Source organism: Moschus berezovskii, chromosome X (assembly GCF_049115385.1).
Source record: "Moschus berezovskii isolate FMDL1 chromosome X, NW_MosBer_1.0, whole genome shotgun sequence".
In the NCBI taxonomy this organism is placed as follows: domain Eukaryota; kingdom Metazoa; phylum Chordata; class Mammalia; order Artiodactyla; family Moschidae; genus Moschus; species Moschus berezovskii.
In genome coordinates this window covers 92,873,150-92,900,526 of record NC_142488.1, presented here as the reverse complement: position 1 = coordinate 92,900,526, position 27,377 = coordinate 92,873,150, and the positions used below count along the sequence as shown (strand labels likewise).

At 37.7% G+C, this 27,377-nt stretch overlaps 2 protein-coding genes across 2 annotated transcripts in view; both read left to right on the top strand.

Annotated features, from left to right (window-relative positions):
* The window catches only part of IL1RAPL2 (interleukin 1 receptor accessory protein like 2), a 625,896-nt gene that overhangs the window by 409,430 nt on the left and 189,089 nt on the right, over positions 1-27,377 (top strand). The gene's annotated exons all lie outside the window — the stretch shown is intronic.
* Positions 2,586-2,879, top strand: LOC129535087 (small cell adhesion glycoprotein). The gene has a single exon (XM_055393679.1). It carries the CDS (start codon positions 2,586-2,588, stop codon positions 2,877-2,879), a length of 294 nt encoding a protein of 97 aa, XP_055249654.1.

Genomic DNA, 27,377 nt, shown 5'->3' with positions numbered 1-27,377 from the left:
CAATCAAAAAATGGGCCAAAGAACTGAACAGACATTTCTCCAAAGAAGACATACAGATGGCTAAAAGACACATGAAAAAATGTTCAACATCACTCATTATCATAGAAATGCAAATCAAAACCACAATGAGGTACCATCTCACACTGGTCAGAATGGCTGCTATCAAATAATCTACAAACAATAAATGCTGGAGAGGGTGTGGAGAAAATGGTACCCTCTTACACTGTTGCTGGGAATGCAGACTAGTACAGCCAGTATGGAGAACAATGTGGAGATTCCATACAAAACTGGAAATAGAGCTGCCATACAACCCAGAAATCCCACTGCTGGGCATACACACTGAGGAAACCAGAAATGAAAGAGACATGTGTACCCAAATGTTCATCGCCACACCATTTACAATAGCCAGGACATGGAACCAACCTAGATGTCCATCAGCAGGCGAATGGATGAGAAAGCTGTGGTACATATATACAGTGGAATATTCAGTTCAGTTCAGTTCAGTCGTTCAGTCGTGTCTGACTCTCCGTGACCCCATGAATCATAGCACGCCAGGCCTCTCTTTCCATCACCAACTCCCGGAGTACACTCAAACTCATGTCCATCGAGTCGGTGATGCCATCCAGCCATCTCATTCTCTGTTGTCCCCTTCTCCTCCCGCCCCCAACCTTCCCCAGCATCAGAGTCTTTTCCAGTGAGTCAACTCGTTGCATGAGGTGACCAAAGTATTGGAGTTTCAGCTTTAGCATCAGTCCTTCCAATGAACACACAGGATTGATCTCCTTTAGAATGGACTGGTTGGATCTCCTTGCAGTCCAAGGGACTCTCAAGAGTCTTCTCCAACACCACAGTTCAAAAGCATCAATTCTTCGGCGATCAGCTTTCTTCACAGTCCAACTCTCACATCCATACATGACCACGGGAAAAACCACAGCCTTGACTAGACAGACTTTTGTTGGCAAAGTAATGTCTCTGCTTTTTAATATACTATCTAGGTTGGTCATAACTTTCCTTCCAAGGAGTAAGCATCTTTTAATTTCATGGCTGCAATCAGCATCTGCAGTGATTTTGGAGCCCCCCAAAATAAAGTCTGACACTGTTTCCACTGTTTCCCCATCTATTTCCCATGAAGTGATGGGACCAGATGCCATGATCTTTGTTTTCTCAATATTGAGCTTCAAGCCAACCTTTTCACTCTCCTCTTTCACTTTCCTCAAGAGGCTTTTGAGTTCCTCTTCACTTTCTGCCATAAGGGTGGTGTCATCTGCATATCTGAGGTTATTGATATTTCTCCCGGCAGTCTTGATTCCAGCTCATGCTTCTTCCAGCCCAGCGTTCCTCATGATGTACTCTGCATATAAGTTAAATAAGCAGGGTGACAATATACAACCTTGACGTACTCCTTTTCCTATTTGGAACCAGTCTGTTGTTCCACGTCCAGTTCTAACTGTTGCTTCCTGACCTGCATACAGGTTTCTCAAGAGGCAGGTCAGGTGGTCTGGGATTCCCATCTCTTTCAGAATTTTCCACAGTTTATTGTGATCCACACAGTCAAAGGTTTTGGCATAGTCAATGAAGCAGAAATAGATGTTTTTCTGGAACTCTCTTGCTTTCTCCATGATCCAGCAAATGTTGGCAATTTGATCTCTGGTGCCTCTGCCTTTTCTAAAACCTGCTTGAACATCTGGAAGTTCACGGTTCACATATTGCTGAAGCCTGGCTTGGAGAATTTTGAGCATGACTTTACTAGCGTGTGAGATGAGTGCAATTGTGTGGTAGTTTGAGCATTCTTTGGCATTGCCTTTCTTTGGGATTGGAATGAAGACTGACCTTTTCCAGTCCTGTGGCCACTGCTGAGTTTTCCAAATTTGCTGGCATATTGAGTGCAGCACTTTCACAGCATCATCTTTCAAAATTTGAAATATTTTGAAATAGCTCAACTGGAATTCTATCACCTCCACTAGCTTTGTTCGTAGTGATGCTTTCTAAGGCCTACTCGACTTCACATTCCAAGATGTCTGGCTCTAGGTCAGTGATCACATTATCGTGACCATCTTGGTTACTCAGCTCTTAAAGAGAATGCATTAGAATCAGTTCTAATGATGTGGATGAAACTGGAGCCTATTATACAGAGTGAAGTAAATCAGAAAGAAAAACACCAGCAGAGTATATAATGCATATATATGGAATTTAGAAAGATGGTAACAATGACCCTATATGCAAGATAGCAAAAGAGACACAGATGTAAAGAACAGACTGTTGGATCTGTGGGAGAAGGCGAGGGTGGGATTATTTGAGAGAATGGCATTGAAACGTGTATATTATCATTTGTGAAATAGATCGCCAGTCCAGGTTCAATGGAGAGGCAGAGTGTTCAGTGCTGGTGTACTGGGATGACCCTGAGAGATGGAATGGGGAGGTTAGGTGGGAGGGGGATTCAGGATGGGGAACACATGTACACCCATGGCTGATTCATGTGAATGCATGGCAAAAACCACCACAATATTGTAAAGTAATTAGCCTCCAATTAAAATTTTTAAAAATAGAGATCCACACCTCCCTACTGGTGTCCATCCAGCTGCCCAATGACTAGCCTCCCAACCATGCCTCCTCCAGCACAAGAACTGTTGGCTACCACAATTCTACAGGCCACTGAGTTCCTGTGCCTGGAAGCTGAAGCCAGCGCAGCCCTCATTTTAGTTGTTATCACCGTGGTCTTTCTCACCCTGCTCTCAGTAGTGATTTTGATCTTCTTTTACCTGTACAAGAACAAAGGCAGCTACATCACCTACGAACCTGCAGATGGTGAGCCCAGCACTGTTGTCCTAATGGAGAATGACTCAGCCAAGGGCAGGGAGAAGGAAGAATATTTCATCTAATGGTTCCCAGTCCCCAAGGAGCTTATCCAGGCTCCAGTGCTAATACACTATTAGGTGAAAGTTTTACCTGAAACCGGTGAGAAGCATCCACTGATATGGGTAGACCTGAGCTCCTTCCAGGACATGGACACAAATGCCAGCATCACTGACACCAGGAGACAAAAAGAAAGCTGTTCATGTCTCTAGCCAGGCCTCTGTCACACAGCTTCTGACTGATGAGTGAGATGGAGCTGTACTGGGAAACACTGGAGTATATACCCAGTCATCTTCACTTTTTTCACAGGCTGAAGGGAAGAAGAGAGTTGGGGGTCACTTGATGCTCCTCTGTCCCTTACCTGGTCACCTAGTGACAACCCGAGTGGAAGTAATATCCTTAGTTCTTCCCAGAGGTGGGAGACCACAAGGAAAGTCCAGACCAGGAGGGCCAGGAGACTTGGAGACCTCCCTCCTGATGAATGTGCCACATCCCTTAATCTGAGCCCTTCCTTTCCTTATCCCCCAACAATCTAGACATATGCTATTTTTATCGGAATTAAAACCATTCATTGATACAGAAATCAGATTTTCATGTGCAAGAAATTACCATCTTTATACTTTGACTTATCTTTGCTGAAACTTTTGTGACAGTTTGCTTTGTTGTTGTTGTTCAGTCTCTGTCATGTCCAACTCTTTGTGATCCCATGAACTGAAACATACCCTGGGAGATGAGTTGTTTAGCCTCCATCCTAGCAAGGGCCAGTATGTCCCTGATCCATTCTGTGTGCACACAGAGGGAACCGGGAACAACTTGTGACTTTTCCCACCAGTGCTCTTTCTATCGAGCCCAGAGAGGCTTCTGGGATCTCACTTCATCCATCTCAAGATGAGGCATATTTAAAAGGTACAGTGTTTTGGTAGAAATCATTAACTCTCCATGCATTGTTTACTTTGGAACTAAACTAAACCTCCTTCAAGGTCTTAACTATATTGTCTCCATTTTTCAAGCTCAAGTCCACCCAAGGTAAGACCCAAGAGTTGAAAAATCGATCTTAGCAACTTATATTCCAGTTTTCAGCATTTCTTCAAACAGAAATTTTGGAAAACCGAAGGTCATGCTGAACATACAACTTAACAAGTTGTTAAACTAAAAAATATTTGCCTCAAGTCAAACTTAAGGGCAAGTGAGGAGATTCATTTGTTCCTTTATTTCTAAGTTTATGTTCTGAATTCCTCTAGCCTAATAGGCTTTTAAGAATCTGAAAGTGCTTAGAAAATAAAGTGAAGAAAAGCTAAACATCTAGAATGGAACTCATGAAAATGGTCAAATCTTAGCTTTGTACTCCTGCATTTATTTCAAAGACATCATTTTTAAAAATTACATTTGATTAATGGTTTATACTCTTCATTTTCCATTACTTCTTTGATCCTGACAACAAACCAGTGTGGAAGACTATGAAGTCCATTGAGTTAAAAGCTCACATATCTAGCAGTTAACTAAATCTGAAATTTTGGTCACATGATATACAGTCTTACACTCTGTGGCAGGCAGTAAGACTGTCAGAAATATTTAAGTCCTTCTAGTACTATTGCCTGGAAGATCCCATGGATGGAGGAGCCTGGTAGGCTGCAGTCCGTGGGGTCGCTAAGGTTCGGACACGACTGAGCGACTTCACTTTCACTTTTCACTTTCACACATTGGAGAAGGAAGTGGCAACCCACTCCAGTGTTCTTGCCTGGAGAATCCCAGGGACGGGGGAGCCTGGTGGGCTTCCGTCTATGGGGTCACACAGAGTCGGACACGACTGAAGTGACTTAGCAGCAGCAGCAGCAGCAGTCATATGGTAGGAATGCACTTTCCTGCCCAGCTGAAACTAGGTGTGGCCAACATGACTTACTTTGGTCATTGAAATGTGAGCAGAAGTGACACATGTCATTTCTTAGTGGAAGCATTTAATTGACAGTGCTTAGCTTCAGCCTCTCAATTATCTTTCTTTGGTGATTGTTGAAGCACTTTTTAAAGATACATCCTCCTTCAGCCTGGGTCTTTAATGATTACCTTGGACAGAGCCTCCATCCCATCAACCTATATTGTATGTGAAACCTAAATAAAAATAAAGTTTTACTATTTTAAGTAAATGATATTTGGATTATTATTTCCTTTTGAGATATAATCTATTTTATCCTGACTTACAAATATATTCCTTCAATGGGAATCACAAGTGTATTCTCATTTAAGTATGTCTTCCTAATGGCTTCATATCTTTTGAAACTTACTCTTTGGGTCTAGCAATATTTTTGCACAGCTACATTAGCAACATTTTATAAACATTCTCAGTTTAAAGAATTTTAGATTTGATAGACATGCTGGAATGAGAGTCAATGCTCTTTTTTTTTTAAGTGTAGTGATAATAGATTAATCACAGATTAAGAACTTAAAGGAATTTCATGAGGCTAGCAATTCTACCTCCCACTGTTAAAGCCAGGGAGCATTTTCTCTTCTTCCATTGTATATACTTTGCATTGGCAAGAAAGATTTTTGACATGAAAGGGAAAAACTATGAATAGTAGAGAAGAAGAAGACGACAAGGCAGTGATCACAATACCATGAATTTGGGAACTATTGAGCCTAAGTGCACTTCAGATATTACCTATGAAAGAGGTAAAAGGAGAAGAATGTATAGGAATTGGAGAGGATAGTCATCTTTAGCACCACTTTGAATCAATATTCCCTTATGTTAAAATAGAAATAGATTTCTCTGAATATAATGGATCATTTTTGAGAGTGCACATGTTAGATATTGTTACCACAGCATTAAAAAAAAATTAACAGTTAACTTCTTGAAGCCATAATTCAGGGTTAAATGTAGCTTTCCCCTCATCATGTTCAAAAGCTCACTTTTTTTCCTTGACTGAAGTCAAGTCACTAACAAAGAAAAATGAAGTACAGTCTATAGACTGTTAGAATCATAACCTTTATAAATGGAAGAAGCCTTAGAAATTATGTGTTTCAACTCTGTCTCTTATACATGAGGAAACTGAGACTCAGAAAGAGTCTTGGCTCATTTCATACACAACCGACTACATTTCCTGGATATATACATGTGATTGCCAGGATTTTTATCTATTTAATAAAGTATTAAAAGTATCTAATAACCAAGTTCCTAACTTTTCCATAAGAAATTTTGGTAAACTGAAACATAAACTGGATCTTCTGTGTGTTGGTAAATGACAATATTAATGGTGGTGATGATGATGATAAATAATTAAAATTAGTTGTGATATAGGAAATTGAGCTGTTATAACACAACAACAGAACAAGTGAATACTCATTGTCTTAACCAAGATTGAAGTGGCTTGTTTATTTTCCCCCTCACATGTTCATTTACATGTAAGTAATCCACAGTTGCTGTAGTAGATCTTTGTTGTCAAGGCTCCAGGCTCCTTCCGTTTGTGACTGCAGTATCCTCTCTTGCCCTAATCCACAGGGTCAAAGATGACAATCTCAACACTATGGTCATAGTGGGTAATAATTCCCTCATGATGTGTTACTCTTTTTGATAGCAATTTATTCCTGCTTGATTTATTCTTAAAGAGCATTGTTTTAATTCAAGTGGAATGTTGCCTAGCATAGTTACCATACTAAAACTTAACAGCTATTTCTCTGGAAAGAACACTTAAAAGGAGAAAATTCATGTCTACTAATGCTTGATAACTTGAGAGTGTGATAACGGAGATGTGGAGGAGGCTCACAAACACTAGACCACAGAAGATCGCTACCCACTCTGCTTATATATTGGGTTAAACCCTTGCTTTGCCCTTTGTTTCCTATCTTTTACTAAGGAGGAAATTATCATAGCCTTCCTTAATCATCAGTCCCTAGATTAAACTTCAAAATCAGATTTTTAAAACTTTACCTGGAAATGAAGATATTCCAAGTATTTCTAACTTCATTTTTTCCTTCAGAGTAATACTTTGGCCACCTCATGTGACGAGTTGACTCACTGGAAAAGACTCTGATGCTGGGAGGGATTAGGGGCAGGAGCAGAAGGGGACGACAGAGAATGAGGTGGCTGGATGGCATCACCAACTCGATGGACATAAGTTTGAGTGAATTCCGGGAGTTGGTGATGGACAGGGAGGCCTGGTGTGCTGTGATTCATGGGGTCTCAAAGAGTCAGACACGACTGAGCGACTGAACTGAACTGAACTGAAGGACACTTAGTCTGCCTGTCCAATGACATAATTGATCACAGAAGCATTTGGTGATGTCAGTCTTTCCCTGCCATGCCTAATATTTATTTATCAGATTCTGAATTTCCCACCACTCTGGAGATACAAACATCTAGCAAAAAGAAGTGATTTACAAGAAACTTTAACATCAGGAAAAAGTAAAATGAACCACAAGGATAAGTTACTATGTCAAATCCAATGAAGCAAATAATTCTTAGAAGATGGTTTATTTTCCAAGTGAAAGCATAGACTTATGGAATACTTAGGAAAGCTTAAGTTTGTTTTATGGCCAGGAATATACTTTGTGGATGGAAATTAATTACTTTTTTGTCCTAGATCTCTCTGAGGTTAATATGTCTTAAGTACAGGTGTACCTTGTTTAAAGTAAACCTAACATTTGAAAATCCCAATTGGCACAAAAATCAAAATTAGTTTTTGGCTCTATAAAAGGATTGAAGACAGGATTTCTTTATATACCATGGTACTCTAGTTCAAGAGTCAGCAAACTATGACCCAAGAAGAACCAAATCTGACAAGCCCTTATTTTTGTAAACAAACTTTTATTAGCACACAGTCATGCCCATTCATTAAGTTTAGAGATTATTTATGGCTGTTTTTATACTCTACATTGGCAAAGTTGTTGCAACAGTAACTCTCTGACTAGCAAAACATGAATTATTCGCTATCTTGCCCTTTACAGAAAAAGTTTGATAAGTCCTCCTCTAGTACATTCAAATTACTCTAGTGTTATTCATATTGCACAAATGTGATTTATTTGGAGAAATTAAACATATTTTGATATGGCTGGAGAATAGTGCACACATACAAAAGTAATAAAGCTAGTGGAGTGGAAAGAAGTCATAAAGAACATGATCCTGAAAATAGTGGGAAACTGTGAATGGCATTATTTCAGTGGACTGGTGTGATTTGGAAAGAAATCAATTAGGAAAGTATTATTAACCAGTCAAGAAATGATGAATACCTGAGTTTATGTGGTAAAGTCCAAATGAAGTTGAAGGAAACAGATGCTAACGTTATTAACAATACAGAAACAGTATGATTTTGTGAATTAGTGAATGAATGTTAGCAGCAAGGAAAAGGGAGAAATGTGGGTTGACTTTGATTTCTGACTTAGGAAACTACACACATGTTAGCACCATAAGACAAGGAGGAAAATTTTAGGGATATAAAGTGTGTTTTGTTTTGTACATGCTGAATATTATATGCGTGTGAAATATTCAGGTGGAAATAGTCCTTCAGCAAGTTGCAACATAAGTTTGGAACACAAGAGTTCTGAGATACAGACTTGAAGTCATCAGAATTAACTGGAAATGTAGGCCATAATTTTGAATAAATCATTCAGAAGAACTTTATAAAGTAAAAACAGCATCAGGGATAACACCAGTATCTAAATGATTGTGGAGGAAGCCCACAAAGAAAAATGGGAATACTATGAAGAACATTGAAAAGGAGCTTCCAACTGGAAATGGGAAAAGGAATATAATAAAAGCCAAGAGAAGATTCAATTTTAAGAGAAAATGTCGAATACCTAACAGATATCAAATAAGTAATATTGTGGCAGAAAATTATTCACTGGGTTTGTAAATATGGAGGTCATTGGTGACCTTAGTGAAAGCAGTGACTGGTAAGGAAGGAAAAAGAAACAGTGAATATAAGCTAATCTTTCAAGTAATTTTTCTGTAGAATACTGGAAAATCCAGTAACTAGAAGGATTCTTAAATCAAGGAAGTGTTTCTTGAGGATGGGAAAGACTTGAGTGTATTTATTATGCTGGAGGCCTGGAGTCTCTAGAGAGAAAGGAGAAGATGCCAGAAAGCTCCACTGGATCTGCAGGTTACCTTGCCAAGCAAAGGCTGTACATGAGAGCCCCATATTCTATTTACTCAGATCACTGTCATCAAAGCTAATCAAAAAGAGAGACAGAGAAACATTTAAACTTTGGATGATAATAAAGTGTCTGAGGACATGATTCAGACATTTCAACTTGAGATAATAATCATGTGTCTGAGAACATGATTCCTCCCATACAGTAGCTCAATGACACTTGCTTTCTGAGATCTGTCTTTCTTTAATAGGATCAGCTAATAGGAACATTTAAATTTCTTTTTCCAATCAGTCAGGAATCACTGAAAGTCTAGAGGGAGGCTAGAGAGTAAGTGGGTGTATGGATTGTTGACTGGTCCCTTTGCTGTCTGTCATGGTACTTGAATGTGCAATCAGCTCTATGTTAACATTGTGTTTAGAGAAGTAAAATACTAGTGTTAAGTATACTTGGGAGAGACCTGAGCTTCCTCTTCTCAGTGATAAATGGTACATTTTTGTGAGACCACAGAAGTGTGCATTGCTGGATCTGTGGTGGGGCAAAGAGGCATTCAATATAACCTGCTAATAGGTACAATTTATTAAAACATTCCCTGAATCTTACAGACATTAACCAGATCACCCATTGGTGCAAAATTAGAATTGAAGATACAAAAGTTGATGAGGAATCAGTTTAGCATTATTAATTAAGCCTCTGAATATATATGCCAAGTTCCAGTAGGTCAGCAGGATACAGTGTGCTCATGTTCTATATGCAGACTCCAGAAGTCCCATTGAAGGTATTCAGAAAGCTCAGCCCAGTCATGTCCTTTGAGAAACTCATGTTCTCTTAGGGCACTGAGACATAGTTATGTGATAGAATATAAATGTGAAACACCTCCATAACCTTACTACCTTGTTAGTGTTATGCAGACTTAATGGGGGAAAACTGCAAAATACTCTAGAAGTAGCAGATGTCATTACAGTGAGTGATTAAACCAGCTATATGACTGATTACTTTAGACAAGACAATTACCAAAAATTCATTTATTGAACAAAATTTCATCAAGTACCTACTCTGGGCAAAGCATTTCTTTGATAATGGAGCTGAAGACTGAAAAAAAATCCCATCATCTTTTTTGATGGGCCTATGTAACATTAGTTAACATTAGTGAAAAGTTACTTCTAGAGAAATTGCAAAAAAAATAGGATGCCTAAAACTTACTTTGATATTCTTATTGAATATTGCTTGAAGCAGTCTATGAAAGGCTGAGCCAGAGAATGTCTTCCCAATTACCCTGAAGCCACATCTTTGCCCTTATGCTAAATACTAATGGCATTAATACAGTGAAACATGATTTAGCACAAACTGTGTATATTTTGTCACCTCAACTAGGTTGTAGTTGTATCAAAGATAGTATATTTCTTCTGCTTCCCTTTTTCTCCCATATAGTAGGCACTAGGTACATACTATTGTGGTTGATTTTTTAAAATATTAAGTATCTCTCTTCTCAGACAAAATTGAGGGCGCATTTTCCAGACTACACTTATCCATGAGAAAGCATGTACCCACCCCCCCATCCCACCCATAATCTATATTGAAGAAGTTTAAAGCGCCAGACTATAATAGTTTCCCCTCTGCTGACCACACTCCTTCACTCCCCCCACAAAACCCCATCTCTTTTTCCATTCTGTGGTGGGACCTAAGATGCAGTCGAAAATGTGGTTTCCATTGCTCTGAAGTTATGTCAGCCTTGAAGAGTTCAAGATGTTTCCAGTTGTAGGAAAATTTTTCGCTTTTTTTGTAGAAGATGTACTTTATAATCACTCGTAACAGCAGAAAAGTTGTAAGTGCTTTTGCCCAGCTTCTGTGAACATGCTTATAGATTAGTAAATATATATGATTGTCTCACACTGTGGGTATGTCTTGAAACAAATTATTTTTCAAGGTAGGAGTCACCTACGGTGTTCAAGGTTAAGTGGTATGTCAAATATAGGGGTTGTATGAGACATAGACCATGTCTGCTGAGCTTGGTTTAATATTTTATTATTTACATTTGACATTTTTCCTACAAGAACCTTTAATTATGCTTTAAATCACTTTAAATCACAGTGACTAATACCTTTTCTGATGTAATACAGTCTGCCTCACTGGAATTGGGAATATTTCTTTTGTAGTTTAACCTTCTAGAATTCCAAATACCAAAGGTAAGAAGACAGAGAAGTCAAGAAAACCCTGATGCAAGTGTTATTGGAGCACAGTGTGGGGTGAGATCCTTTCAAAACTATTGACCCCTCAAAAATGCACCACCAATAATTGCAAAGGGAAACTAAGTCAAACTCTAGTCCCAACACTTATCAGACAAATTTATCCTGTTTCTATTACTAGGAGACACTGAAAATCTATCAGTGATTTCTAGAGTTTTTATAATGGACCCTTTAACAACTTTCCAGAGCTGTGTGATCAATAAAAGTTTGTTGAGGAAGTGAACAAGATAATGAGTCGCTCTTGAGGTCCAGGTTGCAGGGCTGCCTCGTAATTGAGATCTATTTTATAGTGAAAGTGAAAGTTGCTCAGTTGTGTCCGACTCTTTACAACCCCATGGACAACAGAGTCAATGGAATTCTCTAGGCCAGAATACTGGAGTGGGTAGACTTTCCCTTCTCCAGGGGATCTTCCCAACCCAAGGATCAAACCCACATCTCCTGCATTGCAAGGTGGATTTTAAATCACTGAGTCACCTGGGAAGCCCCTGTCTTGTAATACTAAAGACTTTAGTTTCATTTTCAGTAAAAAAAAAAAAAAAGAACACAAGCCCTATGGTGATTTTTCAACCCCTAAAATAAATTCACATGAGGAAGATAAAAGTTTAAATATAATCATGGCAAAAACTTTTAAAAGTATCTTAAAGTTTAAAAAAGATAACTAAACACATTTGCTTTCATTCTTTCTTTTTTAACTTATTATTTTATGTTGGAGTATAGTTGATTAATGATGTTTTGATAGTGTCAGGTGTACAGCAAAGTGATTCACTTAAACAAATATACATATCTATCCTTTTTCAAATTCTTTTCCATTTAGGTTTTTACATAATAGCAGATTTTTCTGTTCATACAATAGGTTTTTTTGATTATCCATTTTAAATATAGTAATGTGTACATGTCAATCCCAAACTCCCACCTATTCCTCTCCCCTTCCCCCCATAACCGTAAGTTTTTCTCTAAATCTATGAGTCTTTCTGTTTGGTAAATAAGTTCATTTCTATCATTTTTTTAAAGATTCCTCAAATAAGCAATATGATATTTTACTTTGTCCGTCTCACTTATTTCACTCAGTATGACAATCTCTAGGTTCCGTTCCGTTCTGTCGCTCAGTCGTGTCCGACTCTATGCGACCCCCTCAGTTATATATAGAGAAATAGAACTGGAGAAGGATATTCCTAAGCTATGTTTATGCCTTAGTGCTGGCAGGAGGAGGATGGCTAAGAAATAATGTTAAGTGAATCTCATGTGTTTTTTGGCATACTCTGTCAAAGGCCACATCCCTTGCATCCACCAGCTGAATAAATGTACAGCTGCCAGTAGTTATCTATCTCCCATTTCTCCTAACAAGAGGCCCAGAGCAATCACTTTGACTCACTCACCCTAAGGACAACTGGAGATTCTGGGGACTTTTGACAACAATACTGAGAGAGAAGAGCCAGTAGCCAGACAGATTTTACCACATAGATACCTAAAGGGTGCAGGACAGGGCAGAGCAAACCATTATGGAGCCAAATCTTTGAGGTTCTAACACAAAAGGCTGCTCAGAGAGTAAAACAGAGAAATATCCCTAGGATAACCCTTAAAGAGAGAGGGTTTGACAGTCATTTTAATTGCTTTAGAATAAATTCTGCTAATCCTCATGAGGCCCATTTGTACAACTTAAAGCATTTTATGGAAATTTAAAAAATAAATTTAGAAAATATCTTAGATTTTCATGCTGCAAAGTAAGAGGGAGAAGGATAATATAATTAAAGGGGGCGGGGAGAAAAGAGAGAGACTCCTAAATCACTAACATTTGATTTTGACATACATTCTGGGACACTTTTTTTCTTCTGTGGCCTCACCTTAGGTTTTGTTCAGACTAATATCTAAAGTAGTTGAAAATCACTGGATACACACCGAGGAAACCTAGAAGCAAAAGCTTAACATAGAATGTGGGATGTACCAGCTGCTATAGATGAACTACAAAAAGGATTAACTGCACAAAGTTAATCTGGGCTAACTCTACTGCTATGATCATGCAGTTTCTCTTTCGATAGCCAATTCCTACATGGTAAAGAATCTGCCTGCAATGCAGGAGACCTGAGTTTAATCCCCGGGTCAGGAAGATCCCCTGGAGAAAGAAATGGCTATCCACTCCAGTATTCTTGCTGGAGAATTCCATGGCCAGAGGAGCCTGGTGGGCTATAGTCCATAGGATCACAAAGAATCAGACATGACTGAGCAACTAATACTTTCAAGGGCACAGAGAAGAAGGAGGAAAGGCTAAAAGAAAAACATGGTCGTGGTGGTATAGTCCAACTGAACTATGAAGGAATTCATGGTGATTCTACGTTCTTCCTAGCTTCAGTCTCCCATAATATGGTGGTCAACTCATCCCAACTCAGCAAACAGAAGAGTTTGTCACCTTACTTGTGATCCATCTTGGGAAAAGGTTCTGAAGAAGCCGCCAAGACCATGGGGTCACAAAGAGACAGATAGGACTGAGCGAATAACACTTTCACTTTTCTTTCACTTTCAGAGATATTATAAACTTCAGATCTAACTGGATGTTTGTTTTTATCCCTATTTTATTTAATATTTTATTATGAAGAGTCCCTGCATAGTTAAATATTCTTTTCAAGCAAATTGAATTGTTATGACTTTTTTTTAACCACTTAGATATACCATAATGTATTTAATTATATTACTCTTCTTGAACATTTAGGCTGTGTCTAATTTTTCACCAGCATAATGAATATTATTAATAATTAAAAAAAACTATTATCTATGATTATTTCCTTGAAATAAGATCCTAGATGCAGAGATTATTGTATCAAAGACAGTACATATTTTTGAGGCTCTTGATAACAGTTTTAAACTGCTTTCCAGAAATATTGTATATATTTACAACCATACTAGCAGTATATATAAGTGTCTATCTAGCATTATCCTCCAAGACCTGATGCTGCTGCTAAGTCACTTCAGTCGTGTCCGACTCTGTGTGACCCCACAGACGGAAGCCCACCAGGCTCCCCCTTCCCTGGGATTCTCCAGGCAAGAACACTGGAGTGGGTTGCCATTTCCTTCTCCAATGTGTGAAAGTGAAAAGTGAAAGTGAAGTCGCTCAGTCGGGTCCGACCCTTAGCGACCCCACGGACTGCAGCCTACCAGGCTCCTCCATCCATGGGATTTTCCAGGCAAGAGTACTGGAGTGGCTTGCCATTGCCTTCTCCGCCTCCAAGACCTAGAATATATATATATGTGCATATTCTATTTTGGAAAATAGTATTTCAGTTACTAGTATTTGTACTACTTTTGAGTTAGGGTTTCTGTCTATAGACTTTTTAATTTTTCTTGAGTTATCTATTCGTGTACTTTGGCAATTTTTTTTACTTATTTTACTTGGATGTTAATCTTTTTACCTATCGATCTATCTGTACAACCCTTCATCTGCCATATTTGCTGCAAATTTTATCCCAACTCCTTTGAGGAATAATTTACATTAAATTAACAAATTTTTAGTGTACAGTTTAATGAGTTTTGGTAGTGGTCAATTGTGTAGGCATCACAACAATCGATACATAGGATATTTTCATTACCACCAAAAATTTCCTTGTTCTAATTTACAGTCAGCCCCCACTACCTAACTAGTCCCAGGCAACCAATGACCTGCTTTATACCATTATAGTTTTGCCTTTTCTAGAATTTCATACAAATGAGATTATAATATACAATATTTTTTATGTGTGATTTGCTTAACAGAATTCTTTTGAGATTATCCATGCCTTTATATGTATTGGTAGGAGAAAGAAATGGCAACCCACTCCAGTACTCTTGCCTGGAGAATCCCATGGACAGAGGAACCCGGTAGGTTATAGTCCATGGGGTCGCAAAGAGTCAGGCACGACTGAGCGACTTCACTTTCACTTTAGTTCCAATCATTTTGTTTTTATTGCATGGGTATACCATAAATTGTTTATGCATTCCCTATTCCTGAACATCTGAATTTTTCCTAGTTTGGGGCTATTGTGAAAAAGAGCTGCTATGACCCTTCCTTGTGATGGCATAATTTTTTATTGCCCTTGGATAGAATTGCTTGTCCATACAGTAAGTGAAAGTTTGAAAAAAACAACCAAACAATTTTCTATAGTGTTGTACTATCTTGTATTCTCTCAAGCATTCCAGTTTTCACACATCCTTGTCAACAAATGGTATTGTCAATATATTTAGTCATTCTACTTCATGACATCCGGTCCCATCACTTCATGGGAAATAGATGGAGAAACAGTGGGAACAGTAGCTAACTTTATTTTCCTGGACTCCAAAATCACTGCAGATGGTGATTGCAGCCATGAAATTAAAAGACGCTTACTCCTTGGAAGGAAAGTTATGACCAACCTAGATAGCATATTAAAAAGCAAAGACATTACTTTGCCAACAAAGGTCCATCTAGTCAAGGCTGTGGTTTTTCCAGTTGTAATGTATGGATGTGAGATTTAGACTATAAAGAAAGCTGAATGTCGAAGAATTGATGCTTTTGAACTGTGGTGTTGGAGAAGACTCTTGAGAGTCCCTTGGACTGCAAGGAGATCCAACCAGTCCATCCTAAAGGAGATCAGTCCTGGGTGTTCATTGGAAGGACTGATGTTGAAGCTGCAGCTCCAATACTTTGGCCACCTGATGCGAAGAGCTGACTCATTTGAAAAGACCCTGATGCTGGTAAAGATTGAGGACAGGAGGAGAAGGGGACGATGGAAGATGAGATGGTTGGATGGCATCACCGACACAATGGACATGGGTTTGGGTGGACTCCGGGAGTTGGTGATGGATGGGGAGGCCTGGTGTGCTGCAGTCCATGGGGTCACAAAGAGTCAGACATGACTGAGCGACTGAACTGAACTGAACTGAACTGCATGTGAAGTAGCATCTCAGTGTAATTTGTAATTTGCATTTTCTTAATGACTAATGATACTATTTTATATGCTTATTTGCCATTCATATATCATCTTTTTTTAATTGATGTATAGTTGATTTGCAACATTATATTAGTTTTAGGTGCACACCATAGTGATTTAATATTTTTATAGATTATACTCTATTAAAGTTATTATAAAATATTGGCTGTATTCCTTGTGCTGTACAATATATCTTGTAACTTATTATATGCATAGTAGTTTGTGCCTCTTTATCCCCTACCCCATCTTGCCCCTACCCCAATCACTTTTCCCACTGGTAACCAATAGTTTGTATTCTATATCTGTGAGTGTGTTTCTTTCTTGTTATATTCACTGCTGCTGCTGCTAAGTCACTTCAGTCGTGTCCGACTCTGTGTGACCCCATAGACGGAAGCCCACCAGGCTCCCCCGTCCCTGGGATTCTCCAGGCAAGAACACTGGAGTGGGTTGCCATTTCCTTCTCCAATGTGTGAAAGTGAAAAGTGAAAGTGAAGTCGCTCAGTCGTGTCCGACCCATAGCGACCCCACGGACTGCAGCCTACCAGGCTCCTCCATCCATGGGATTTTCCAGGCAAGAGTATTGGAGTGGCTTGCCATTGCCTTCTCTGGTTATATTCACTAGTTTGTTTTATTTTTCAGATTGCACATATCAATGATAATTACAATGTTTATCCTTCTCTGTCTGACTTATTTTACTAAGCATTATGCTCTCCAAGTCCATCCATGTTGCCGCAAATAACAAAATTTCATTCTTTTTATGGCTGAGTAATCCACCGTGTGTGTGTGTCTTTTTTATCCATTCATCTGTTGATGATCACTTATGTTGCTTTCATATCTTGGCTATAATAAATAATGCTTTTATGAACATTGTGGTACATGCATTTAGGGGGTACTCAGGAATAGAATTACTGAATCATATGATAGGTCTATTTTAAGCTTTTTGAGGAATTGTATTCCTTAGTTCAGTTCAGTTCAGTAACTCAGTCATGTCTGACCCTTTGTGAACCAATGGACTGCAGCATGCTAGGCTTCCCTGTCCATCATCAACTCCCTGAGCTTGCTCAAATGCATATCCATCGAGTTGGTGATGCCATCCAACCATCTCATCCTCTGTCGTCTCCTTCTCCTCCTGCCTTCAATCTTTTCCAGCAAGAGGGTCTTTTCCAATGAGTCAGTACTTTGCATCAGGTGGCCAGAGTATTGGAGTTTCAGCTTCAGCATCAGTCCTTCATATGAACAACCAGGACTGATCTTTAGGATTGACGGTTGGATCTACTTGCAGTCCAAGGGACTATTAAGAGTCTTCTCCAACACCATGGTTAAAAAGCATCAATTCTTCAGTGCTCAACTTTCTTTGTGGTCCAACTCTCACATCCATACTTGACTACTGGAAAAACCATAGCTTTGACTATACGGACCTTTGTCAGTAATGTCTCTGCTTTTTAATATGCTATCTAGGTTGGTCATGGCTTTTCTTCCAAGAGCAAGCATGTTTTAAATTCATGGCTGCAGTCACTATCTGCAGCAATTTTGGAGCCCAAGAAAATAAAGTCTGTCACTGTTTCCATTGTTTCCCCATTTATTTGCCATGAAGTAATGGCACCAGATGCTGTAATCTTAGCTTTTTCAATGTTGAGTTTTAAGCCCGCTTTTTCACCGTCCTTTCACTTTTATCAAGAGGCTCTTTGGTTACTCTTTGCTTTCTGCCATAAGGGTGGTGTATTCTGCATATCTGAGGTTATTGGTATTTTCTCCTGAAGTTTTGATTCCAGCTTGTGTTTCATCCAACCGGGCATTTCGCAGGATGTATTATGCATGCAACTTAAATAAGCACGGTGACAATATACAGCCTTGATGTACACCTTTACCAATTTTAAACCAGTCCATTGTTCCATGTCTGGTTCTAACTCTTGCTTCCTGACCTGCATACAGATTTCTAAGGAGTCAGGTAAGGTCGTCTGGTATTCCCATCTCCTAAAGAATTCTTCAGAGTTTATTGTGATCCACACAGTAAAAGGCTTTAGCATGGTCCATGAAGCAGGAGTAGATATTTTTCTGGAATTCTCTTGCTTTTTCTGTGATCCAACAGATGTTGGCAATTTGATCTCTGGTTCCTCTGCCTTTTCTAAATCCAGCTTGAATATCTGGAAATTCTCGGTTCACATGCCGTTGAAGCCTAGCTTGGAGAATTTTGAGCATTACTTTGCTAACGTGTGAGATGAGTGCAATCGTGTGAGAGTTTGAACATTCTTTGGAACTGCCTTTCTTTGGGACTGGAATGAAAACTGACCTTTTCCAGTCCTGTGGCCACTGCTGAGTTTTCCAAATTTGCTGGCATATTGAGTGTAGCACTTTCACAGCATCATCTTTCAGGATTTGAAATAGCTCAACTGGAATTCCATCACCTCCACTAGCTTTGTTCATAATGATGCTTTCTTAGGCCCACTTGACTTCACACTCCAGAATGTCTGGCTCTAGGTGAGTGATCACACCATCATAGTTATCCAGGTCATTAAGATCTATTTTGTTTACTTCTTCTGTGTATTCTTGCCACCTGTTCTTACTATCTTCTGCTTCTGTTAGATCCATACTGTTTCAATCCTTTATTGTGCCCATCTTTGCATGCCCTTGGTATCTCTAATTTTTTTGAAGAGATCTCTTTCCCATTCTGTTATTTTACTCTATTTCTTTGAATTGATCACTGAGGCAGGCTTTCTTATCCCCCCTTGTTATTCTTTGGGACTCTGCATTCAGATGGCTATATCTTTCCTTTTGTCCTTTGCCTTTTGCTTCTCTTCTATTCACAGCTATTTGTAAGGCCTCCTCAGACAACCATTTTGACTTTTTGCATTTCTTTTTCTTGGGGATGGTCTTGATCACTGCCTCTTTTAAAATGTTATGAACCTTTGTATATAGTTCTTCAGGCACTCTATCTTTCAGATCTAATCCCTTGAATTTTTCACTTCCACTTTATAATCATAAGGGATTTGATTTATGTCATACCTGAATGGCCTAGTGGTTTTCCCTACTTTCTTCAATTTAAGTCTGAATTTTTCAGTAAGGATTTCAAGATGAGCCACAGTCAGCTCCTGGTCTTGTTTTTGCTGACTGTATAGAGCTTCTCCATCTTCAGCTGCAAAAATCTGTCTTATTTTGGTATTGACCATCTGGTGATGTCCATGTATAGAGTCATCTCTTGTGTTGCTGGAAGAGGGTGTTTGCTATGACCAGTTCATTTTCTTGACAGATTCTGTTAGCTTTTGCCCTTCTTTATTTTGTACTCCAAGGCCAAATTTGCCAGTTACTCCAGGTATCTCTTGATTTCCTACTTTAGCATTCTAGTCCCATGTGATGAAAAGGACATACTTTGTTGGTGATAGTTCTAGAAGGTCTTGTAGGTCTTCATAGAGCTGTTCAGCTTCTTTGGCATTAGTGGTTGGGGCATAGACTTGATTACTGTGATATTGAATTGTTTACCTTAGAAACAAACAGAGATCATTCTGTTATTTTTGAGATTGCACCCAAGTACTGCATTTTGGACTCTCTTGTTGACTATGATGGCTACTCCATTTCTTCTATTGGATTCTTGCCCACAGTAGTATATATAACAGTCATCTGAATTAAATTTGCCCATTCTGGTCCATTTTAGTTAACTGATTCCTAAAATGTCAATGTTCAATCTTGCCATATCCTGTTTGACCGCTTCTAATTTACTTTGATTCATGGACTTAACATTCCAGGTTCCTTAGTTGCTGCTCCAATTTACATTCCCACCAACAGTGTACTGCTGCTAAGTTGCTTCAGTCGTCTCTGACTCTGTGCATCCCCATAGAGGGCAGCCCACCAGGCTCTGCTGTCATTGGGATTCTCCAGTCAAGAACACTGGAGTGGGTTGCCATTTCCTTCTCCAATGCATGAAAGTGAAAAGTGAAAATGAAGTTGCTCAGTTGTGTCTGACTCTTAGTGACCCCATGGACTTCAGCCTACCAGGCTCCTCCATCCATGGGATTTTCCAGCAAGAGTACTGGTTGGGTTGCCATTGCCTTCTCCGAACAGTGTCCTAGGGTTCTCTTTTCTCCACATTCTCATCAACATTTATTATATATAGAATTTTCAATGACAGCCATTCTGACAGGTGTGAGGTGACATATTATTGTGGTTTTGATTTGCATTTCTCTGATGATTGGTAATGTTGAGCGCTCTATCCATATGCCTGTTCACCATCTTCAGATCTTCTTTGGAAAAATGTCTATTCAGATCTTCTGCACATTTTTTATTAGGTTGTTTGCTATTTTGATATTGAGTTTTATGAGAAAAACAACAACAACAACCAAAGTTTCATCTTTGGCTAAGTAAGTATTCAAATATTTTGCCCATCTTTTAAAAATTAGGGAACTTGACTTATTATTGATTTGCAAGAGTTCTTTATATGTACAGGGCCAACACTCACCATATGTTTTGCAATCTTCTCTTCTAGTCTTGGTTTCATTTCCTTAATAGTGTAATATAAAGAGTAAAAGTTTTAAATTTTGATAAAAGACAATCCATTTTGTAAATTGGAATTTATGTGGGGGTTTTTTTTGGTGTCACATTTAAGATATATTTGCCTAATCCAAGGTTACTTGATTTCTCCCAGAAATTCTATAGTTTCAGTTCTTAAATTTAGGTATAAGATCCAGTTTGAATTAATTTTTGTATGTGGTGTCAGAAAAGGTTTGAGCTTAATTTTTCCTACTAAGATATTCAACTGTCCCAGAAAAAAATGTGTTGAAAAGTTTCTCTTATCCCACCCCCCTTGAATTGCCTTGGCACCTCTTCCAGAAATCAAGTGATCATGCATATGTGGTTCTATTTCTGGACTTTATTTTCTTTTATTGATTTATACATCTATCTTCACATGAATGCTATGCTATCTTGATTTATATAACTTTATAGTATATCTTACAACCTGGACGTTTAGGTATTTCAGATTTGTTCTTTTATCCAATTGCTTTTGCTCTTCTGAGTCCTTTACATTTCATATAAATTTTAGAATCAGATTTTCAATTTCTACAGTAAAAAATCTACTAGAAATTTGATTGAAATTGCATGTGATTTGTTTATCAATTTTAGGGATATTAACATATTAAGTTTTAGGTCTTTCACTCCAAGAACATGGTCTATTTCTCCATTTATTTGGATATTCTTGTTTCTCTCAATACTGTTTTGTAACATTCGTTATATAAGCTAGTATAGATTTTGATAATGTATCCTTAATTATTCAGTATCTTTATGCTATTGTAAATATCATTTCTTATGATATTTACAGAAGGGCTGTAGGGCTTTTGTATATAGTTTGTCAGACTCTCCAATAAAATAACTTTGCTTTAGTTGAGCCTCCTTATTGTTTGTTTTCTATTTTCTGTTGTCTTTACTATCATTCTACTATTATTATTACTTTCTTCTTGTATTATTATTATTATCCTTTTTTCCTTTGAGTATATTCTGTGTCTTTTCTATCTTCTTAGTTGTACACTTGCCTTATTAATTTTATGCCACTATTCATTTTGTCGTATAGGCATTTAGGACTTTAAATTTCTCTTAGAACATGGCTTTCACTGAATCCCACATATTTTAATGCACTATGTTGTTGTTATCACTGAGTTTTAAGTGTTTTTTGTAATTCCATTACAATTTCTTCTTTGACTCCAAAGTGTGACTTTTTAATTTGTGCATTCATGGGGATTTATTATCATTATTTAGCTTTATATTTTATAAACTATTTAATATTAGTTTTTAAATTTATTTTATTTTTATTGCTAACATGTAACTGAAGTCTATTATGGAAGAGGATATTGTTTATATGATACCTATTCTTCAAACTTCATTAAGACTTGCTTGATAGTCTGGCACATTATCAGTATATTTGAAAAATGTATACTTGAGAATAATTTGTGTTTAATTGCAGAAAGTGATTTCATTTTTACCATTGACCATTTCAATGAGAGGATAAAATATATCAAACCTTTCTTTTTTTTTGTTTTCCCAATGAATTTATGCTCATTAAGTGATATCTTTTAGCATAATTTTATAAACTTTCACCTGTATTTTTCTAGTTTTCTATGTGTTCTTATCTTTATTTAGCATTTTCAAGTCATTTGGAATTTATTTCCATATAAAGTGTAGGATTAGGGTCTAACTGCTTGAATTCTATATATATTTAAATGACATAACCCTGTAACCATTAAAAGAATAACTTTTATGACTGTATCTTACTGATTTATCCTTCCACCTTCAACATAAACCAATTCTTAACTACACTTTGGTAGGTCTCTCAGTTATCTGTCCTGATCCACTGGTACTTTTCAAGCTAATACCTATTGGTTTGTTTACTTTTCCTTTATAGTTAATTTTAGCATCTGATAAGATAAAGTCTTTCTCTTTTGAGACATGGTGTGAGCTATTCATTTTAGTTTATTCCTATAGATGAAATATAGAATGACTGTCAAATAATAAAATGCTGGGATAGACTAACTAATTAGGTACAATTGTTTGAAGAACTTTTGATCACATCATGTTACTTCTTTGTCAGTATGCCACCATAACAATAGCACAGAGCATTTTGTGATGTTGTGAAAGGAAAGACTGTCTTTGATGACTAAAAACTGCAAATTATGTTTCAGATTTACATCTTCCTCTCCATTTCTCCTGAAACCAGCTTAATCCCCCATTATCTACAAAGTTTCCCAGAATATGTTCATTTGGAACCCTGATAGAAATGTATTGATAAAATTATTTTTCTACTACTATTTAATATCATTTTATTAAATAGGCATTTTACCACCGGAATGTCCCTCAATCTTTAAATGCTGATGAGCTTATTACTGAGACTACCCAAAATAGAAATACAGTAAGTGGAAATTTTAGTCTGACAATGAGTTTTTATGATCTTATCCTAATCTCATAGAATTGATAACCTCATAGAATTGCTGTGAAGAATGAGTTTAAACCTATAAAACACTATATGCACTTTCCTGGCATATAGTGAGTAGTGAATAGTAGTCAGTAGCAGCCAGCAGTAGTGAATAGTAGTCAATATATGTTAATTGATCAAGATCTTCCCTCTGTCTAGAATGCTATTCTCTCCATATCCAAATATGCCAAACACTTACTTGCAATAAAACCTCTCTGAAGTCCTTCCTAACTCCCCAAATTTTCTCCCCACCTTCATCATAAGCTGTTTAATCTCTCCTTTTTTTTGAGTTTATGTCAAATACTCCTTTTCAACTTGCCATTTGGACAACCAAAATACATTCCTACAAATTTCCAAATTCCCATATGGGGGCCCTACCGCTCTCCGGTGAGAACCACTGGGAGGGGGAAGATAAGTGAGTATTTAGTAAATACCTGTCTTTGGTTGTTTCCCAAAATAGGTATGAAAATTCACAATGAGCCATTAGTGATTTAACTTTCCAGTACCCCTTTATCAAAATAAGGTGGAACCAATAAATCTTCCTTAATGTCTACATATGTTTATGGTTGTTCTCTTAAAGAGCATGGGTAAAACCACTCTGATATTGCATAATTCATATCTTATTACTGACAAGACTTTTCTCCATATCTCTCTGACAGATGGTAATCAATGCAAAATATAGAGTGCTCCCATGGATTGTATGCCAATTCAAAAACTAAACTGCCAAAAAGGATGTGAAGTATAGTTACATGGAAGATATATAAAGTACATTATCACTGGGAATTAACTAATGAACAAAACAAAGTGAAATTGTACAAAAACTTTGTGCTGGTAAACATGGGTTTTAGCCTAATGGGCCTGAGTTTGAATCCTGGCTCTATTACTTACTAGCTTACCAGCTGTGTGGCCTTAGACCAACATATTGTAAAATGGACATAACGATACCAGACTCACGGGCTTCCCTGGTGGCTCAGACAGGGAAGAGGCTCAGACAGGGCAATACAGGAGACCTGGGGTTGGGAAGATCCCCTGAAGAAGGGAATGGCTACTCACTCCAGTATTCTTGACTGGAGAATCCCATGAACATAGGAGCCTGGCAGGCTACAGTCCATTAGGTAGCAAAGAGTTGAACACTACTGAGCAACTAAGCATATACCAGACACATTTTCGTACACAGAGTTGTGCTATAGAGAGTTAAATAAGGCACTCAGCTTAGGTGCAAAATTTAAGGGGTACCAAAAAAGTTAGCAATCAAAATAAATAATATCTAATGCAATGTTTGGGCTTCCCTCATAGCTCAGTCGGTAAAGAATCTGCCTGCAATGCAGGAGACCTGGGTTTGATTCCTGGGTTGGGAAGATCCCCCCTGGAGAAGGAAATGGCAACATACTCCAGTATTCTTGCCTGGAGAATCCCATGGACAGAGGAGCCTGGCAGGCTACAGTCCATGGGGTTGCAAGAGTCGAACACGACTTAGCGACTAAACTACTACTACTACTAATGCAATGTTTTAAAAATCAAAATAAAGGCAAAAATCCATAATGAACAAAATATCAATTTTTTAATAGAAAGGCAGAATCCAGTCCTGTACTTGAGTAACTTGGCCTCAATCATCTCCCCCTAATCTTGTCCCTGGTTGTTGGAGAAGCTAAATGAGATAATGGCTATAGAGCCCTACCTTTGGTATAGTCCCTCCCTTGAATAATCTGTTATAAAGTCCAAGACTGAAAAAATGATCTTACAAAAACAGAAATTCACAGTGAATAATGTTTAAATACAGAGAAACCAATTTCTTACTGTTTTAATTCTTAATTATATAAATAGCTCATAAATATAACATAGGTAACGTTAGTGTACCCATAAGGCAGAACTTTTTCTGAGTACTTATATACAAAGATATGTATTGGTTAAAAATATGCAGTGTTATTTTTATTTCCTGTTTTTTGTGAAATTGACATTTTCTATACAAAAATATCTGCAAGTTTGCTTCTTCTTAATTCAGCACTATGTCTTACCAGTAATACATCCTTGTAAATTCTTGCATAGTGTTCCATATTGTTCATTTAGTTCCCCTATTGATGTTCATTTAGGATTTCTAATCTATCAATTGGAGAAGGAAAGGGCAACCCACTCCAGTATTCTTGCCTGGAGTATACCATGGACAGAAAATCCTGGCAGGCTACAGTCCATGGGGTCCCAAGAGTCGGACATGACTTAGCGACTAAACCACCACCTAATCTATCAATATTACAAACAGCACTGCAGTGAGCATTCATTTTTAGTTTAGATACCGAAGAAAAGAGTTGCTGGATTTTGTATCATCAAATTAATTCATTATTTGTCAGTCTGATGGGTTAAAATCTCTTTACTGTTCTTTAAACATTTCTGTATTTACTTGTTGAGACTGAGCATTGTTCATATGTTTGTTGGACATTTGTGTTTCCTATTCTGTGACTTTTTCATATTTTCTGCCCATGTTTCTGTTGGGGAGTCTGTTCTTTTTTAATTTAATTTCTGAAGTTCTTTATATATTCTGGCTACTTGTCATAGAGAAGTTTTTAATTTGATGAAGTTAAGTTTAGCAATCTTTTATTGAGGTATTTTGTTTACTTTTTAAAAAAATCTAAACCATATAAAAAAACCATATAAATAGTCTCCAATATTGACTTATATTTTATACAATGGTATTTTTATGGTTCATTGTAAAAAATCAATTTAATTTTTTAATGGCATGTACTATGGATCTTTATTCTCTTTATTTTTTCAAAACAAATGACTGGTTGTTCCATCATTATTTGTTTGGGATGCCTCCTTTATCTTAACCTCATTCCTCAATTGTATATAGATCTGTTTTGGAGCTCTGTTATGTTTCATTTTTATATTTGTTTCTATACTAGTACCACACTGTTTTAATTAAGAAAAGTTTATGATATATTAGTTTGGCCTGTGAGAGTCAGAGACGTTTACATAAAGGAAGCTACTTTTGACCAGGAATTAAAAGATGTGTAAAAAGGAAACAGGCTATTCCAGCTGGAAGGAATTTGTGCTGATACACAGGGCTTCCCTGTTGGCTCAGATGACAAAGAACCTGCCTATCAATTCAGGAGACCCGGGTTCAATCCCTGGGTTGGGAATATCCCTGGGTTGGGACAATCCCCTGGAGGAAGAAATGGCAACCCACTCCAGTATTCTTGCCAAGAGAATCCCATGGACAGAGGAGCATGGCAGGCTACAGTCCATAGAGTCACAAAGAGTTGACATGACTGAAGCAACTTAGCACACAGCATGCAAGCATACATGCTGAAACACAAAGGTAGGATATCGTATGTCATATTTATTGTTTAATTATTCAGTCATGTCCAACTCTTTGTATGGTCTGTAACCCACCAGGCTTTTCTGTCCATGGAATCTCCCAGGTAAGTACACTGGAATGGGTTGCCATTTCCTTCTCCAGGGGATCTTCCCAACCCAGGGACTGAACCCATGTCTCCTGCATTGCAGGCAGATTCTTTACTGCTGAGCCACTAGGGAAGCTCCATAGCATAATGAAGGATATTCAATTGTGTGGCATCACTGAAGGATACTATTTTAAAGTTCAGGAATCCTTTTGAGGCCAGAAAAGAAGACTGGGGCCATGTAATAAAGAATTTTAAATGTTCTGTTAAAAGATTTTGTAATTATCCTCAGGGTGGTGTGGAACTATGAGAGGCTCTTCAGCAGAGGAATAACTTCTGTCTTTGGAAGAAGTGTGAGGATTGTTTCAGAGGGAAAGAACCCTATAACTACTGTAGGTATTCAGGGAAATAAGAGACCTTTGCAAGATGGATTAGTCAAATAAAACTTTATAAGGGAACTGCTAAGCTGTGAAGGAATAATAGGGTGTGGTCAATTAAGGACACCACCTTGATCCTTAAAGTAGGTTCAGGAGGATAAGCCTATTATATATTTATTTAATTTATATTTGTATTATTTTTATCCTGTATTCTTTTAGAATGAGGTAACATAAAATAAATAAATCCAACACATTGGGTGTGGATATCTTCCCATGTAATTTAACTTAAGCCAACTTTGTTTTTGTTACAAAATTGTGCAGTAATGCCTCATTTTAAGTAATCAAGCTTTAAAATGTAGAATAAAGATTTTTCATTCACCAAAATAAAAAAGTCTTAAGAGAATTTTGAAACAATAAAGGACAGACATATCTCCACTTTAAAAGGGAGCATAGAAAGAGGAAGGAAGGAATGAATGAGTAGGCAAATATAGTAGAACTTCAAATTGAAGACTAAGCAAAAATGAGTTATTTTACTTCTTTTC

Coding starts and splice junctions, on each gene's coding strand:
- LOC129535087 (XM_055393679.1), top strand. CDS start 2,586: ATGACTAGCCTCCCAACCATGCCTCCTCCAGCACAAGAACTGTTGGCT.